Consider the following 19,490-nt stretch of genomic DNA (forward strand, 5'->3'; position numbering starts at 1 on the left):
CTTTCCCATGCTGGGAGTCCATCACCCTCCTGCAGTTCTGTGTCGTCATCATCTGGAAAGAGAAGAGGTTCTTCTGGGATGTGAAGTTGCAGATTCTTCATCCTCAGTTGTCACAAAGGGCTCAGTGTAGTCATCAAAACTCCACCTCTCCTGACACCCCCTCCTTGGAGTTTTAATTTCCCCCATTAGGTGATGAATGCCAAAGAGAACTTGGATCACTTTGATTCTTCCACAGGAACCTTCGCTGGATGAACTTTCGTTTCTTCAGGATGTGGGAAGGAAGAAGGCCTCAAAAAAAAATTATCTCGAACATTCAGCAGAGCAAAGCAAAAAAAAAAAAAAAAAAAGCAGCATGACGCTTTCCCCGTAATCGTGATCCTTTTCCGTAGCTGTGGTCTTTAAGGGGTACTGGAGTTGTCGGAGGCATCAGGAATTGTCCAATTTTTTAAAAACTGCAGTTTTGGGCCCCTTTATCAAAACTTACACCGATGAATATCCAGGACAGGTGCTCTGGATATCAGGATGAAACAGTTGCCAGATCCTTCTAGGTGTTGGGTCTGACTTCAATGCCTTATTACAGGGTTGATCTTAGTGATTTTCTATGACGCCACTTCTTCCTCACAACTTCAGCCCCTTTTCCAGTTTAATCCATCAGTTTGTGACAGGAGTTCTTCTTTAGCATAGTCCAATTTCTTCATGGCCCTCCCAGTCCAAAGCCTTGAAGTTGTTCTTTGAACGGCAACCATCCTGTAATAGTGGCCAGTCTATTGTAGGATGGCATGATGCTTGATCCTCTGGATATCTTCTTGAAATGTTCTGGTTCGCTTTAGCTAAGAACTGGCTTGAGCACCCCTTGCACCCCTTTCTTCATCAGTTGTACTGTGTTGCAGTTCAGTACTTACTTTACAAACTCTTGGGCATTGAACCTCAGCTTAATCACCGTGGCTGCAGGCCGATCTTGACTCTCTGCCCTGTTTCCAATGACACTTTGAGCTGCAACTTCTCCTTTTTCCTTCTCTGGGCAAAAAGGAGAAGTGTCTTCGCCTCCCTGCTTTCTGTGACGTGAACGGAGTTCCTCTGCAGGGGAAGACCTGCTCTTCTAGCAGCTGTCACTGTTACTGTGAGTCCATCAGAACCAAGAGGTACTTCTCACAGCTCTTCCTGTTATCCCCATTGGCTCTGCTACATCCATGCAGACTGAACCCCATGGGACTGTGCTCTTGATGAACAAACCTTCCATCCGCTGCCCTGGGTCCCTGCGTATCGACCACATACTCACAGTCCCACAGCTGCATCGGATGGGCTGAAGGGTCATCCAGAAGTTCTGCTTGCTCAGTTCTTCACGGGTTTGTAGCACGCCTGCATATCCGAGTACCATATGCACGCACCGTACTACCTCTCTAGGACCACCTGTCCTTAGGTGTTCTGTCCCACCTCGACCCCGGCAGAGACAATCTTTCTTGGTGGCTTGAAAGATCTTCATCTTTGCCCCTCCATAGGGCTTCTTCTCAGGTGTTATCCTGTCACTGCACCTCGAGTTTCCGGCGGAGCCTCAGTTCTGCTTTCTTCGTCCATAAGTTGTAATGAGCTACTTGTTTCCCTCTTGCGCTGTCAAAGTGCTTCTCTCGGGTCGGTGTGATGACTTACACCGGCTGCGTTGATGTCAGCTGCTGGTGTTTGTTCCTCTGTTGTCGGATGTCTTCTCGATAGCTGCAGAGGAGGATGCGGTGTACTCCCTCATCCATCGTCAGCTGATGACTTTTTTTTATTTCTTGTGCATGCTTGCAGGCCGGTCTTTTCTTTGTCAGTGGTTGATGTTTCACTTCCTCATTTCTGGAACTAACTTCCCCACTTGCGTCACGTCTGATTTGCAGTAGCTGCGGAGAAAGCTGATTCAGTTCTGTTGAGGTCTCCTCATTTCCAAGGGATCTGGGCGGCCGGCTTCGTCCGGTTTCTTCCCCAGATTTTCCTCCTCGAAGTGATCATTCCTACTCCGTCTCTCTGTCGGTTCGAGTTGTTTGTCTGCAAAGCCCCCTTTAGCGCCTCAGGTGGGGATGCAAAACAAACTACTAGCTTCACTGTCTGGATCTGGTCACTTATCCTCAGTAAAAGCTCTCCCTCACCTGTACGTCATACAGTTACTGCGAGGGTGGTGACTGCGGTCGTCTCTCGGACAGTCACCCATAATCCTACTCCTTTAGGATTATAACACTAAGTGCGCTATTCAGAACCAACTTCCGTTTTTACACATTTAGAACATAGGGTACTCCTACGCCGTTGGACTAGGCCCCATGTTGTCCCTCAGGTCCCTGTCCCTTTTCAGGTCCCTGTTCGGGCGCCACCTGTTATTGCGCCACATCTTTTACTTCTCTGATTTATCATTCATTTATAATGTTATGATAACCATAATTTATCAGTTACTCTTATTATAATCTTAATGTGGGTTATTACAAATGTTTTCTGTAAAGAAACCAAAAATAATCCATGATTCGTATTGTTTAATATCAAAGTTACAGTTACTTGTTTTACTTGTAAGAGTACCCACTAATGTAAGTGTAAGTATTATTACAAGCAAACCAATATTAATATAAGTATTTTACTTTGAATCTTATCCAATTACTCACAATGTTTAGATTTCTTTCTTTAAAACTTTCATGCTTTGAGATAAGTAATAGTCTGAACTGGAAACTTACTTCCTCTTTTTCCAGGAAACCTGCTTTTCCTGTTTCATGACTCTCTCTGTCTTGACTATGATTTCTTATGATTAAATAGAAAAAAGTAGAATTAAAGCAAAGTTTGCAGGAGATAAAACAACACACACAACCAAATTGATTTTATTGACATTTAAGTCTAATGTTGGGTCTAGATTTCACTTGAGTGATTCATTTTAAAGAAAACTTTATTTATTTTTACTGTTAAACTAAAATCTCCAGCATGGGGAAGTGGGATGATCTCGGATTTTCTTGACAGTAGTTTGTCACTGAAATAACCTGTCTGAAGTTGCAGCAAACAAATGGTTAAACTAAGTAAAATTACACAAATATAATGGAAGATAAAGTAGAAATTACAGCAGACAAGATGTCAAAGACGATGTTCTTCTAATCTCCGTCCTTCATACAGATAAAGTGATCTACTTACAGAGTGAGACCAGAACCCTGGGTGAGATGTTCCCCATCCTGACCTCAACCTGGAACCATGTGTTGCTCTGCGTTGGTCCAATAATCTTCCTTTCATAACAAGCTGCCTCTGCAACGTCTCCAGAGAAATGGAGCCGTCTGAAACACGATCAACGTTTTATCTGACAATGACGGGACAACGTTTATTTTAAACACTGACATCAATGCACTGAGTTTCTGCTGCGTCGTTTCCGGTCCAATGATGAGAAGTTGTGGTAAAAGAAGAACAGGACTTTTTTTTTTTTTCCCAAAAGGTTTAAATATAATTATAAGACAAGTGTATTTTGCTTTTGTTTTTAGTGAAAGCCATAAAATAAAATTCTCTTTAAATAAACTGTAAACTGCATTATTGTAAGTTTTAAATGTTTAATCCTCTACTAAATTTGTGTTGCGTGCGAACTCTCTGGCAAACAAACCGTAAAATCCCCTTTTCATGTAAAAACAAGTGATGTTTGAGAATGATCTCAGCTATCACAGATATATAAGGTCTTGGGTGTGAATAAACAGACATGAGATCAGACAGTGAGAAATAGTTTGGAGTTTAAATAGATTTAAGAAAAAACTCTAAAAATGTACGGAGAGTGAAAAAAAAGTTTCTGTGTTTCATTTAGCAGCGTCTGTTTGTGAGAAAGAAGGATGAAAAATCTTCTTTTCATCTGAATAATCATACACTGACCTTTAACTTGATCCTAACTTTAGCCTCATCTACAATATGTCATGTATTAATTTATTAGCTCAGCGTAAAGAAGCCGTTAGCAGCTCTGCTAACCCAGCATTAGTTGTGGCTGAGGTTGTGGAAAAGCATTTGGTTTTCTAATGGCACTTAATTTGCAGTTTCCTATACTAAATATTTCACTTTAGTCCAGATCTTCCACCAAGAGACGAGGAAACACTACAGAGTTTCCTGCAGAAACTCTATAAATACAATCATCTTCAGTGACATCCTGCTCAAGAAGTGTTGACCAAAGAAGCAGAAGTCCTCTTTAATGGTATGACGACTCAGCACTGCCCTCTTGTGGCAGGCTTTTGAATACAGTCTGCAGGCCATTGTTTCAGGTCTGGCTCTTCTTTCCTGGTGTTTTAATTTAAATTGTCCCATTTATTCTAGTTTCAGAAGAAATAATATCTGTTTCAAGACTCTCTGAATTGTTGTTTGTGCTAAGCTAACATGGTTGTTGCAGCTGCAGGCAGCAGCTGTGTTTTTAGTGAGGATGAGGATGTTGAGCTTGATGATGGATTTGTGAGATGTTCTGCTGCCGTTTCCACCACAGCCAGTCAGACTGGATGGAGCAGGTTCATGTGAAGCAGCAGAATCCTGCAGACACACAAGTTTTCTTCCTGGATCAATCACCGGACATTCAGCCCTTTTCTGGAACTCTGACAAAAATGACCAATTAATAGCACCATCTGCTGGCCACTATCTGTAAGCACAAGTCACTGACAGAAGAAGTCTGGTGGGATTTTTTTCCCCCACCAAGGTTCACAGATTAAATAGATAATGTTCACTGTTGTTATCAGGACATAAAGTAAAACACACTTTTCTTTACTTTGCATATCTGAAAATAACATTTTAATTGATTTTGTATCAGTTTCTGCATCTCCAACTGCTACTCCACTGTTTTAATTTTGCAACTCTCTAAAAATAACAATATTGTAAAAATGCATTGATGTTTGTTTTATTTTCCTCCTGATACTTAAAACCTAGAAAGAGCAAAACCCAGAAATGTTCTTTCATTAAAGCTCTTAGCTTTTTTTTAAAATTAGTTTTCGGTCATCTATTATTTCTTAAAGCAGCATGCAGGTTTGACACTCTATATAAACAGAACAAATCCTGAACAAATGATGATAAATTAACACACTGTGATGATTGGAGCTGATTGTCATTTTTGCCGTTTCCACCACAGAGCCAAACACTCTGGATGGAGCAGGTTCATGTGAAGCAGCAGAATCCTGAACACACACAAGTCTTCTTCCTGTGTCACATGATTGAACTGACGGCCAGTTTCTGGACCGATAACTTGGAAAACTATGACTCAATGTCACCATCTGCTGGCCACTAGCTGTAAATACAAGTCAGAGTGTCTTTTATTAATGAATCATTTAAATAAATAATGTCTTTTGTAGAACAGGGTATTTATGTATGTTTAATTATAATTATTTTTGACAATACTGAAAATTGCAAAATATCCACAAAAGCTCTGAGTAGCAAACTTTTAAAATATAAAATGGTATTTAATAAAAAATTACATTTAATTTACAACAAATGTTAAATTCTTTATTTTTCTCATTTGTTTGTGCTGCAGTACAACAATAAAGACCATTAGGAAACACAACCTACTATTTAATGAATACCTGAATTACGTCACTGTGCTGTGGCGGTAAGAGAGCGCCCCCCACTGGCAAGAAGATACATGCACACAACCAACACGTCTATATACATAAGAAAAAAAAGAAAAAAAAAGAAGACCAAAGACAGGATTAATTCTGAATCAAAAATAGGGTTGTATTAATTAACTGATTCTCAACCCATTACATCAGCCTTAAAAATGTAAAATAAAACCACCGGACAATAAAGACATGAAAAGAAAGATGATATTATTTAGCCTAAACCAGAGTCCAAGACAGAACCTGGAGCCACATTAAACTTTAATTAAAAACAGCAAGTTATCACTGTCAGAAAAAGAAAGTACATTTACAGAAAACCAGACAGATGAGATCCAGTCATGAATTCACAACTAAACAACTGAACTCTTATTAGAACTGGTGAATCGGGCAGCACATTTTCCCAAATGAAGAAAAAATGATCAGTAACAATCTAATGAAGTCAGGTGTTTATCTGACCTTCATGCTGATCTGTAATTATCTGGTCTCACATAATCGTAAACAGAACCTTCTTCTGGATCAGGAGGTCTCTCTGGTAAAAGTGAAACATGGATACATAGAAAACATACATTAGTGTTTCTCCTCATGTTTTTAAATAGTTTAATATCACTCTCTGAATATTTGACAGCTGAGGATTCATCTGGTTCTCATGTAATCAGTCACCTTTAATAACTTGGTTGTTTTATTACATATACGTTACCGTTTCCTGTGGCTCCACGGTTCTGGATTGTCTCATACACAGACGTGGTACCTACAGTAAATAAAAAAATGTCAAAGAAAAGCTTGTATCTGAATGCAATTATGTAAAATAATAAGATCTATTTTGTTCTTGATAGATGTTTATCCTTTCATTTCTGATGGGAATAATTGTGAGTTTGTTGCAACTTTGAATTGTTTTTATTAATCAAACTCATGGTAATAATATACTTATATGTTGTCATATTGAGCAGCAGAATCATAAAATCTGCAGATTAATTCTGACATAAAAATTAAAATAAACAAACAAAAATATTCAGGTGTTTCACTTTGTTGTTTACTGTTTGTCAGAAGGAATGACTTAAAGTAGACACTTTGAGATTTTTATACATTTTATAAATCTGTGTTATGATAAAGAAAAAAGTTACAACAAAGTGAAATTGTGTCCAAATTAATACTGATGTTTATTGTGTCACTAACCATGCAGCAGAGAGCTGTAATTACTTTCAATCTGGTTCAGTCCATGATTACTGGTCGGCCTCTGGCTGCTGCTTTCAGACTGAAATGACCTAAAAATATTAAAGTGGATCAAATTTAACTATGAAACAAAGATCAAGAGTTTATGCCTAAGATGAAACAGCAGATATTTCATACTGACCTGATGCAGCTCAAATCTGGAGAAGATTAAAAAAAAAAAAGCCGTTTAGATCATCAACAACAGAATTAAAATGATGAACCGAATTTCAAAAGTCATATTTTAATACTTGTGATTCAATGACACATTATTTCAGGTTAGTATCAATAAAACAAGAAGAAAATGTTCTGACCTTTGGACCGTCTGCAGCGCCACAACAAGAGCAGCAGGACGATGAGAACGACTCCAACAACTGGTCCAACGATCAACATGACAGGAAATGAAGAGCCGACAGAACTGGATACAGTTACTGGAAAAACAAAAACATCATAAAATATTTATCTTAGTCCTCATTTTATTCAACAGAAATATTTTATTAGTGTGTTTATTAAAGTTGCAGCTTTAACTTGATATTGTTAAATTGTGATTCTATGTATTGAGAAAAAAACATTTGTTCATCTCGTAGGACTGATCTATTCCACCTGGTGGTTTCTAATTTGTTTGTGTCACAACTTTAATAGCTGCATACTAATTAGAGTTGAAGGATTTTTCACTGCAAAAATAAAAGTATATATAAACATCTTGAAAATCTTAATAAAGAGATTGAGATTTTGCATTTACTCCAAACGATTCAAGAACAGCAGCTGCTTTAATTTTGGAAACCTTTCAGGCATTTTTGATCGTTTTGATGTGGCTGTTACAAACTGTGGTTATTGAGTGGTGAGGACGACGATGGGGTGGATCCAGGTTGCAAAGCAAATGATGATGGTTTTAATGAAGAAATCACAAAATACAAAGTCCAGGCAGAACAGGTGAGCAACAAGGCAAAGAGCTCAAACACTGATAGCAACTGGAATACAAACTGGTCTAAAACGAGGGAAAGGAAGACGACACATGACTTTAGACTTTGGACCAGAACCCGACAGAGAAACACAGACGGGATTAAATACACAGGGAAGGTAATGAGGGAACATAAGAGACAGCTGGGATCAATCACAGCCAAAGAGACAGGAAATAAATTAACACACAGAATAAAAACCACATCCTCACAGTGGCCAGTTAGAAAAATGTTTTACTTTAATTTTGCTGAAAAAAAAGTTATTTACTGTTATTTTGAGGAAGTAGTGATGTAACTGTATCAGAGATCATAATATCATAAGAAACTAGTTTAAGGTTGAGTGAATATTGAAGTTATAAAATGAATCCTGCTGCATTTAGTTTTGCTGATCCGTCCTCACAGTTCAGTCCAGGTCAAACAAACTTGGATCACAACAATGAGCTGCTTAATGTGAGCAAAAAGACATTTAAAGAAGAGAAATCTGACTAAAATAGTTCAACACTCAACTTGTTAACTTCTAGAAATTTTCTGTTTTATTCTTTAGATATCTAAAAGAACAACTTTGGGAACAATGTGCACAAAAGCAACTCAAATTATAACAGTTGTAGTTTTATTATTGTAACTTGTTAAAGGAAGTGAACAAAATAAATCAGCTCCTTTTGTTCTGCAGTTAAAAATTCATAACTCAGATGATGACTAGTCAGATTTATTCTGGTTTGTCCAAGAAAGAAACTTCATTTAATCCAACATATAAGGAAAACATTTTTTTTCTACAATTTGTTCAGAAAAAAACAAAAAAATTAAATCACCTGTTATGGTTTCACTCCACTGTGTTGAAGAAAATCCATCATCTCTGCTTCTACACTGACATGTGTAGTTTCCACTGCTGGACTCAGAGACAGTGAACGTCCAGTCTTTACTATTTGTCATGTTCATAAATGACCCAGATTTCTTCCAGTCACACGTCCACTCAGTGGTTTCTCCTTCCTGGACCTCACATGTCAGAGTGATCGACTCACCACTGAAGATCTGAGGCCAGTTTGGTTGTCGAGTCACAAAAACCTCGTTGGAAACTGTTTACATCAGATAAAGAAGAGAAAAATTAAATCACAAGAAAATTTTTGATTTCATAGTTCTAGTTTCTAACAGTTTTGAAGAAAAAACTTACACATGATTTCAATGGTTTTCTCTTGGCTTGAATGACTGTAGAATGAAGGATTTCCTCTCTCTCCTTCACACTTATAGATTCCTCCTTGTGTCACAGTGATTTCTCTGTTTTCTTCATCATTTGTTATGACTTGAACTTCAGGTGTGTCTGCGGTCCGCCTGAACCATCTGTAGTTCCATCCAGCAGAGGGCTCCACTGAGCAGCTCAGTGTCACACTGCCCCCTACTGGTATGGTTGTTGAACCTGCTGTCAGTTTGGCTTCAGCTTCAGCTCCTTTGAACATGAATTAAAATTTGTTAATTTTTCAATGATTTAAAAAAAAACCATACAAGACTTGTACAAGCAGAACAAGCTACAGACTCGTTAACTGAAATAAATGAGAAGATTGAGAAATTACTGAAAATATGTCAACAATGTAGAACTTCATTAATATGAATTATTCTGGTAGTTATTCATGGTTTCAGCCATACAGATTAACAACCAGCCTCTGTGAGACTTCACAAAACTAAACCTGACATATAAATATTTTTCTAAGAAAGTTTGAATCAGTGTGTATGTGTTTGTATGTGTGTGTGTGTGTGGGGGGGAGAGTTAAGCATTAATACTGACAACTCAACTATGGACTAAATCAGCCACATTTTTCATTTACCAGCATCAACTTACCTGATATAGACAGTGTCAAGGTTTCACTCCACTGTGTTGAAGAAAACCCATCATCTCTGCTTCTACACTGACACATATAATCGCCACTGCTGGACTCAGAGACAGTGAAAGTCCAGTCTTTACTGTCTGTCCTCTGTATTATTGACCCAGATTTCTTCCAGTCACACGTCCACTCAGTGGTTTCTCCTTCCTGGACCTCACATGTCAGAGTGATCGACTCACCACTGAAGATCTGAGGCCAGTTTGGTTGTCGAGTCACAAAAACCTCGTTGGAAACTGTTTACATCAGATAAGAAGAGAAAAATTAAATCACAAGAGAATTTTTGATTTCATGGACTTAGATTCTAACAATCATAAAGAAAACACTTACACATTATTTCAATGGTTTTCTCTTGGCTTGAATGACTGTAGAATGAAGGATTTCCTCTCTCTCCTTCACACTTATAGATTCCTCCTTGTGTCACAGTGATTTCTCTGTTTTCTTCATCATTTGTTATGACTTGAACTTCAGGTGTGTCTGCGGTCCGCCTGAACCATCTGTACTTCCATCCAGCAGAGGGCACCACTGAGCAGCTCAGTGTCACACTGCCCCCTACTGGTATGGTTGTTGGACCTGCTGTCAGTTCAGCACTTGGTCTATCTGCTGTTATAAAAACAAATATTTGATTTTATACAAAATACTGCAATTAAAAGCTTATTTTAAAGAGTGATGCTTCTTTCATATCAGTAAATATGTGAAAAAGCTGTCAATGCATTTTATTGTCATCTTTCCTTATTTTAGATACTTTTTAGAAATTAAAAGAAAAAGTATTTGTTTGAAATAGTTTAATAAAATAACATAAAAGAGTTCATTCTCTTTTCTGAAAAGATAATGTGATTAACTCCACAATTAAGTAAATCTAAATATTCACATTAAGGTAAATAATATTTCCTTTGAATATTTGAATATTTGAATATTTCCTCTTTTTTAAACTTGTGGCTCTCTTGACTTTATAAAAATTAAAACCAGTAATTATATATGTGTCATATTTCTGACATTATTTTATTAACAAAAAGATCTGCTTGAAATTATGAAATAAAATGCAGTTAGCAAATGTATATTTTTTAGGGCTAATATAAAATTTTGTAAATCTTTAAAATATTCAGTTCTTACCTGAGACACTGACAGTGACAGTTTTACTGCACTTTGAGTGAGATGAACCCCTCCAGCGACGACAGCACTGAAATTTTCCACTATGTCTAGTATACAGAGCTTCAACTCTGAAATGTTTTCCTGACTGATAGGGAAGAAATGCTACACCATTCCTTTTTAACTTGTAGTACCAGTCAGTGTCTTTTCCTTCATTCGTGTTACAGATAAATGTAACAATCTCTCCAACATAAAAATTCAACCAGTTGGCCTCAATAGTCAGCACAGGATCTAAAACAGAACCAACATTCAGCATGTTTGTCTTTTGATTTATAAAAAAAACACATCAAGCTAAAAATTAAAAGATAAACATAAAATAATATCTGATTTAAAAGAAAAACTGGATTCTTTTCCTGAGAGGATAAATGATTAAAATTCAGATTAAAATTTGAAGTTACCTTGAATTTTTCCACAGCAGATCAGTGTGTTCAGCACTGAAATAAAGGTTGAAAGTTTTAATAAATTTATTAAAAAATATTTTCCAAACCCTCTCACTCAGCTTTGACTCTGTTTTTCTGTTAACAGAAATTTAACTAGATATTAAATGGAAGATATTGAGTATTTATTTGTTCTGATAAGAATAAGATCAAATGTTTTAGTTTATTGTTGATTTTCTGATGAATTAAAACTTCATTTTATAAACTTCACATCCTGACTGAAGACAGAACATCTGCAGACGTTTTGCACGACGACGGAAACTTCACACTCATCTCTACTGGAAAAAAACTGATAAAAGTTTTTAATGAATAATTTCAGTCTCTTGTTCATCTTTTTCCACCAGGGGCTCTTTTTGTGAGCTCTAGTGTCCCTTATATGACAGAAGGCTGACAGGAAAGGGGGAAAGAGAGGGGCAAAGACATGCGGCAAATATCAGTTGGGTCCAGGAATCGATCCCGCTACGGCCGCGTCGAGAGCTCAGGGCCTCCAGGTGTGGGTCGCGCTTTCCCCTACTTAACCACAACACGCCCCTCATGTTCATTTTTAAACTTTTTTTATATAATATTTTTATTGCTCACACATTAGTTGTATGGGATATAAAGTGCTAAAGTCTAATTTTACAAAAAACAGCTTTTCAAAATGTTTGCACAGAAATGCTTGTGTTAGTAGTTTGTCACTGAAATAACCTGTTTGAAGTTGCAGCAAACTTAACAAGAACAAATGATTAAATTAAGTAAAATTACACAAATATAATGGAAGATAAAGTAGAAATTACAGCAGACAAGATGTCAAAGACGATGTTCTTCTAATCTCCGTCCTTCATACAGATAAAGTGATCTACTTACGGAGTGAGACCAGAACCCTGGGTGAGATGTTCCCCATCCTGACCTCAACATGGAACCATGTGTTGCTCTGCGTTGGTCCAATAATCTTCCTTTCATAACATGCTGCCTCTGCAGCGTCTCCAGAGAAATGGAGCCGTCTGAAACACGATCGACGTTTTATCTAAGAATGACGGGACGTTTATTTTAAACACTGACATCAATGCACCGAGTTTCTGCTGTGACGTTTCCGGTCCAATGATGAGAAGTTGTGGTAAAAGAAGAACAGGACTTTTTTTTTTCCAAAAGGTTTAAATATGATTATTAGAGAAGTGTATTTTGATTTTGTTTTTAGTGAAAACCATAAAATAAAATTCTCTTTAAATAAACTGTAAACTGCATTATTGTAAGTTTTAAATGTTTAATCCTCTACTTAGTTTGTGTTGCGTGCGAACTCTCTGGCAAACAAACCGTAAAATCCCCTTTCACCTAAAAACAAGTGATGTTTGAGAATGATCTCACCTTTCACAGATATATAAGGTCTTGGGTGTGAATAAACAGACATGAGATCAGACAGTGAGAAATAGTTTGGAGTTTAAATAGATTTAAGAAGAAACTCTAAAAATGTACGGAGAGTGAAAAAAAGTTTCTGTGTTTCATTTAGCAGCGTCTGTTTGTGAGAAAGAAGGATGAAAAATCTTCTTTTCATCTGAATAATCATACACTGACCTTTAACTTGATCCTAACTTTAGCCTCATCTACAATATGTCATGTATTAATTTATTAGCTCAGCGTAAAGAAGCCATTAGCAGCTCTGCTAACCCAGCATTAGTTGTGGCTGTGAGGTTGTGGAAAAGCATTTGGTTTTCTAGTGGCACTTAATTTGCAGTTTTCTATACTAAATATTTCACTTCAGTCCAGATCTTCCACCAAGAGACGAGGAAACACTACAGAGTTTCCTGCAGAAACTCTATAAATACAATCATCTTCAGTGACATCCTGCTCAAGAAGTGTTGACCAAAGAAGCAGAAGTCCTCTTTAATGGTATGACGACTCAGCACTGCCCTCTTGTGGCAGGCTTTTGAATACAGACTGCAGGCCATTGTTTCAGAGTTTAGGTCTGGCTCTTCTTTCCTGGTGTTTTAATTTAAATTGTCCCATTTATTCTAGTTTCAGAAGAAATAATATCTGTTTCAAGACTCTCTGAATTGTTGTTTGTGCTAAGCTAACATGGTTGTTGCAGCTGCAGGCAGCAGCTGTGTTTTTAGTGAGGATGAGGATGTTGAGCTTGATGATGGATTTGTGAGATGTTCTGCTGCCGTTTCCACCACAGCCAGTCAGACTGGATGGAGCAGGTTCATGTGAAGCAGCAGAATCCTGCAGACACACAAGTTTTCTTCCTGGATGAATCACCGGACATTCAGCCCTTATCTGGAACTCTGACAAAAATAACCAATTAATAGCACCATCTGCTGGCCACTATCTGTAAGCACAAGTCACTGACAGAAGAATGGTGGGATTTTTTTCCCCCCACCAAGGTTCACAGATTAAATAGATAATGTTCACTGTTGTTATCAGGACATAAAGTAAAACACACTTTTCTTTACTTTGCATATCTGAAAATAACATTTTAATCGATTTTGTATCAGTTTCTGCATCTCCAACTGCTACTCCACTGTTTTAATTTTGCAACTCTCTAAAAATAACAATATTGTAAAAATGCATTGATGTTTGTTTTATTTTCCTCCTGATACTTAAAACCTAGAAAGAGCAAAACCCAAAAATGTTATTTCATTAAAGCTCTTAGCTTTTTTTTAAAATTAGTTTTCGGTCATCTATTATTTCTTAAAGCAGCATGTCGGTTTGACACTTTATGAAAACAGAACAAATCCTGAACAAATGATGATAAATTAACACACTGTGATGATTGGAGCTGATTGTCATTTTCGCCGTTTCCACCACAGAGCCAAACACTCTGGATGGAGCAGGTTCATGTGAAGCAGCAGAATCCTGAACACACACAAGTTTTCTTCCTGTGTCACATGATTGAACTGACGGCCAGTTTCTGGACCGATAACTTGGAAAACTATGACTCAATGTCACCATCTGCTGGCCACTAGCTGTAAATACAAGTCAGTATCTTTTATTAATGAATCATTTAAATAAATAATGTCTTTTGTAGAACAGGGTATTTATGTATGTTTAATTATAATTATTTTTGACAATACTGAAAATTGCAAGATATCCACAAAAGCTCTTAGTAGCAAACTTTTAGAATATAAAATGTGATTTATTAAAAAATTACATTTAATTTACAACAAATGTTAAATTCTTTATTTTTCTCATTTGTTTGTGCTGCTGTACAACAATAAAGACCATTAGGAAACACTACCTACTATTTAATGAATACCTGAATTACGTCACTGTGTTGTGGCGGTAAGAGAGCGCCCCCCACTGGCAAGAAGATACATGCACACAACAAACTCGTCCATATACATAAGAAAAAAAAGAAAAAAACGAAGACCAAAGACAGGATTAATTCTGAATCAAAAATAGGGTTGTATTAATTAACTGATTCTCAACCCATTACATCAGCCTTAAAAGGACATTTCTTCCAAATACAAAAAAACAAAAAACTTTTGAATTTAAAGGAAAAAAGTATTTTTACATATCCCCCCGTATTTACCATTGTACTGTTGAGAAATTAAAAATAATTTGAGTAATTTTAATTAACTCAAAACAGGAAAAGTTTTGTTTGATTTAATGTCAGAAAGGCAAAAAGGAATCATTTATTCTTATAGAGTGTGTTATTAATACACACACTCTGTATATTAAAGCAAAGTAAAGCAGAACTGCCAGCATAATAATAAACTGAGAGTGTTGAGAGGGATTATTTTAAGCGGCACAAAGCAACAGCTAAAATCAGTTTTATGAAAGGTTAATATTTGGCTTTTTACAATGGATCCTACAAATATGACATGAGTTAGAAGCTGTAGACCGAACTACACCTAGATGGTGTTATTGTTCTCTGGTCCCGAGTCGATTTCAGAATAAACAGCCTCTTCTTTTGCTCCAGGGCGCCCCCTGTCTGTGAAAGAACAACGACTGTAAGACTTCAATGTACTTTTTTATAAACAAATATTTTTCTTTTTCTTTCACTCGCTTTAAATTTTACATTTCTACAATAACTTTTCCTGTAAATTCTTAATTCTAAGTACAATAAGCACAAATTCACTTTTGGTTTATTTTATGTTTAAATATTTTATCACGTGTCTGAATATTTATATTTTTACATACGAGACGGTTTACAGTGTGTAAAAACATTTAAGCATTTCTATTTTGTAAAAATAAAAAAAAGTTTTGATTTTGTCTAACATTGGTTGATAGTGATGGAAAGTACCATATTGTTAAATTGGAGTTGACTGTACCTTTCATTTCTGACTCCAGACGATAGTAAACAGCGCCCTCTACTGGTTTATTTGGAGTACCTGTTCAAATAAACAAGTCACAATTTCTAAGTGATCTAAACAAGGCTGATTTTTTTCCCTCTTTAAGTTGTTTTTGTGACTTACTCTTTTCCCCAAAGTTTTTCGGTTCAATGAGAGAGTAGGTTGCATCCCCGGGTTTATCTGCCACTAAAACATTTCAGGATTTTTCAGATCAGTTACCTGCATTTGAACATGCAGCAGTTATATCTGGTGGAAAAGATTCACTGTACCTTTTCCGCTGGAGTCTGAGAAGTTGACCGACTCGTAGATATGATTGCCGCCTGCAGTGCAGGAAAAAAAGTGAACAGAATATTGCATTAACACACACGCAGCATTCTCTCTATTTCTTTTATTTCAGTGAGCAAATTCTAAAGCGTTCCTTACTGAATATGTAAACGCAATCTTATCAGTACGAATGAGAACATAGCTAAAAATATCTACAGGACAAAAGTTGTTTAATTTCTGACCATGCAGAGGAGAGCTGCTCTCATCAGTGTCATTCTTGTTTAATCCATTATTTACTCCACAGCTGATTTTTGACAGTTTCCACCTAAAACAGTGTTAATGGTGGAAATCTTTTCACAAAAATGTAGCAGTTTTAGGTATTTGAGGTGAAGTGATGCGATTAACTCACCCGGGGCAGCGAAAATCTGTGAAAAACAAATATATTCTTTTAACACTCCATTGTTCAAATATTGTTTTTTATACCTTCACAATGAGCAATCTCACCGTTGGACCGCCTGTAGTACCACAGTAACACCAGAAGAAGAACCAGGAGGATCCCACCAACAGGTCCGATGATCATAGGGACGACAGATGAAGAGTGGACAGGAGTGGACACTGATACTGGAAAGAACAGTGTCAGTCATTTTGGGTTTTGTTTATTTTTTATTTAATGTCATTTACTTCTTACTCTTACTATTAGAAAAATAGAGTTTACACGTAAAACCTAAAATGTAAACTAAAACAAAAATAAAACTCAACAAAACATGTCGACTACAGGAGACACATTTTGTCCGCCAGCTGAGCAGAAACCCCACCTACAGCCGTCTTACTGACAGACACGTTTCCATAGCAACTTCTAAATCTAAATCCTTTGAACACACACAATGCTGTTTAAATAAGATCAAAGAAATGTTTACAGAAATATGTTGAATACCATTATCAATGTTAGATCTCGTCAACATAATGTTGCATAAAACCTAAATGTTCATTTTAAGGGGAAAAAAGTATTTTCTTTAGAAAGAAGGAAACATGTTCCCTATTTTCTGTTTGCAAATTGTGTCATTTTGTGGGTAGTACAGTCTTTTTTTGAAATTAGGTTTTTATCTTATGTGCAGTCTTTAGACAAAATGTTTTTGTTTATTATGCATCCACAGTTATTATGCATCTACATCAACAACATATTCACCCAATGGAAAACATCTTAAAAGCATTTTCATATTCTAGCTTTTTCTCCGCAAACGTCTTGACATGCCTCTTCAAAGTAATTTATTACTGAAAATATTTAGAAATTTTAGGTATTTATATCATTTCCACATATAGGCCTATCTTTTCAACTGAGAATAAAATGTGCAGCCACAGTTAAAATCAGACAGGAGGGGCCAGTGTGAATACATTTTCAACCAGTGGCACATCTGCTTGCGATGAGGTTAACATTGTAATCCCATGATTTAGTAGAGAAAAAACCCCACAAATACCGAATCATTTGGATGGAATATAATCAGAATATTTAAACTGTGTTTTGTATTTGCAGAGCACATTTCAGCAACAAGGCAGTTCAAAGGGTTTTGAAGTGACTGTTCTGGATGATGCTCTGCTAGTCTTTGGGCTCCGACCAAAACCAGCCGCCTGGTTTTGTTACGTATTGAGCTGATCCTGATGAAAAAAGGAATGTGACTCACCTGACACAGACACTGGGATCTTTTCACTCCACTTTGTCACAGAATACCAGTCGTCTCTGCGTCTACACCGACACATGTAGTCTCCACTGCTGGACTCATTAACACTGACAGTCAGGTGTTTATCATTTCCCAATTTTACAGGTTTCCCAGATGTCTTCCATTCACACGTCCACTCAGTGGTTTCTCCTCCCTGGACCTCACATGTCAGAGTGATCAACTCACGTCAAGTCACAAAAACCTTGTTGGAAACTGTTTCCATCAGATATGGACGGTTGCAAAACAAACCAAAACATGAAAAATAAATTAAATAACACCTCATGAGTTTAAGCTAAAGGGTAAAGAATAATCAACTGCATTTTAACAAAAGTATTTGAACTTACAGGTTATATTGAAGCTCACTTCATCACTTATAACACTGTAATAGTCTCCATTTCCTCTCTTTCCAATACATCGGTATATTCCTCCTTGTGTTACTTTAATATCTCTGTTTCCTTCTTCAGTGAGTTCAAATTCTTGAGTGTTTTGGGTCCTTCTGAACCATCTGTATTTCCATCCAGCAGAGGGCTCCACTGAGCATCTCAGTGTCACACTGCCCCCTACTGGTATGGTTGTAGGACCTGCAGTCAGTTTGGCTTTGGGTTGAGCTGATGTTAAAATAAAGACGTCAGTTAACACGTTTAGTTATTCTTCAGTCAGATTGAGCTCAAATATTCAAATGTTTCATCATAATATAAGACAAAAATCTATAATTGAGTTTCTCTAATGGGAATGACGTGTTATCTTGAAATAGTTAACTTAATTTAAAGACCCAAATAAAAACAAGAAAACAAAGAAAAACAAAAATAAATTATGCTATTCTGTGATTAGCTCACCTAATGAAACATAACTTTATGTATAAAATAGTAAGTTTAATTGTATTTCATAGAATTTGGGTTTTCTGTGGATGGGCAGGTTGCAACTGCTGAGGTTAAAATATCATTATGGGAGGAACATAAAAAAAGCTAAAATGATTTTCTGCATATAGATTTAACTTACAGAGGAGTTAACATGTGTATTAACTACACAACTCTCAATATTGTACAAATCTGGTAGAAAAAGATCATTTGGACTCACCAGTAACAGTTACAGAGACAGTATCACTGCAGTCGGTATCATCAGAGCTCTTCCTGAGTCCACAGCACTGGTATTCACCACTCTGACCGATTTGGATACCTGGTAATGTGTAGCTTTTGTGCGGGTTGTATTGAAGAACTTGTTCTCCATTTCTTCTAATCTCATATTGCCAGTCGGTCTCTTCTCCTTCACTCATGTCACAAATGAATGTCACGCTCTCTTCAGGATGAAAAGTCGACCAGTTGGGATCAATAATCAGGTTTGCGTCTAAAACGCAGCACAACACAATTAGCACATTTATCATGCAGTTTATACGGACGAGCCTCATTCTGAGTTTATAAATAAATATGAAAAATAAAACAGAAAATACCTTCAGCATGTCCGCAGCAGAGGAGTGAATTCATCACTAAAATAAAACCTAAAACTTTTGTCATTATAAACATTAAAAGTTCACATAAACAGGCGCAGAGTGTCGCTTCGTAACGTCCAGCTCTGACACCAACACGTTCTTTTCATGTCACCAAAGTTTCCGATCAGTATCACTAGTTTCCTGTTCTGTGAGCTCATTTTTTTTAATCTTCATCTGAAAAACATCACAGCAGTTCTACCACAGAATATTTGGACACTTCCCACGCAGTGTTTTGTCAGTTTTCTAACTTCCTTAAACTAAGATGACTCACAACAAATGAAAAGACATACCCCAGTTAAACGTTTTAGGTAACCATTTGTTTAAAGGTTAATGTTTACTTCTTAAATTAAAAGATTAATTTGATCGAAAACTAGACAAAAATATGATGTGCAAAACAAACAAAAAATCCTGAAAAACCTTCTGGAGATAGAAGAGAACGAAGATGACACACATTTTGCACATCATTACTTTAGTGAACCTTCTAATATATAGAATTTTTCTCATTAAAATTCTTTATACTTTTGACTTAGTTTAAAATTAAGTTAAAAAAAGTTACATAAGAAGAGAAGGC

General features: G+C 36.6%; 2 protein-coding genes across 5 annotated transcripts in view; both read right to left on the reverse strand.

Moving 5' to 3' along the window:
• The window catches only part of LOC122820675, a 32,809-nt gene extending 29,503 nt beyond the window's left edge, over window positions 1-3,306 (reverse strand). The window contains exon 1 of the mRNA XM_044098244.1: window positions 3,139-3,306. Coding sequence (XP_043954179.1) covers window positions 3,139-3,175 — 37 coding nt within the window. The 5' untranslated portion in view covers window positions 3,176-3,306. The remainder of the gene's footprint in view (window positions 1-3,138) is intronic.
• Window positions 3,307-5,479: 2,173 nt separating this feature from the next.
• LOC122820583 (B-cell receptor CD22-like) lies at window positions 5,480-19,119 on the reverse strand. Of its 4 annotated transcripts, none has more exons than XM_044098139.1 (11): window positions 18,881-19,116; window positions 18,511-18,777; window positions 17,778-18,041; window positions 9,558-9,833; window positions 8,895-9,167; window positions 8,536-8,799; window positions 7,082-7,198; window positions 6,913-6,928; window positions 6,735-6,823; window positions 6,259-6,309; window positions 5,480-6,090 (listed from the first exon to the last, which is right to left on the reverse strand). In XM_044098139.1, the coding sequence occupies exons 1-11, from the start codon at window positions 18,951-18,953 to the stop codon at window positions 6,020-6,022; spliced, it is 1,761 nt and encodes a 586-aa protein (XP_043954074.1). In that variant the 5' UTR covers window positions 18,954-19,116; the 3' UTR covers window positions 5,480-6,019. The 4 variants fall into 4 exon arrangements, 3 of the variants coding, with proteins under 3 accessions (XP_043954074.1, XP_043954076.1, XP_043954075.1); XM_044098140.1 differs by having other exon boundaries at window positions 6,032-6,090; window positions 6,222-6,309; window positions 18,881-19,117; XM_044098141.1 differs by lacking the exons at window positions 17,778-18,041; window positions 18,511-18,777; window positions 18,881-19,116 and adding exons at window positions 9,928-10,200; window positions 10,711-10,800.
• Window positions 19,120-19,490: the final 371 nt, after the last annotated feature.

The sequence above is a fragment of the Gambusia affinis genome, linkage group LG18, assembly GCF_019740435.1.
Source record: "Gambusia affinis linkage group LG18, SWU_Gaff_1.0, whole genome shotgun sequence".
Classification (NCBI taxonomy): Eukaryota; Metazoa; Chordata; class Actinopteri; order Cyprinodontiformes; family Poeciliidae; genus Gambusia; species Gambusia affinis.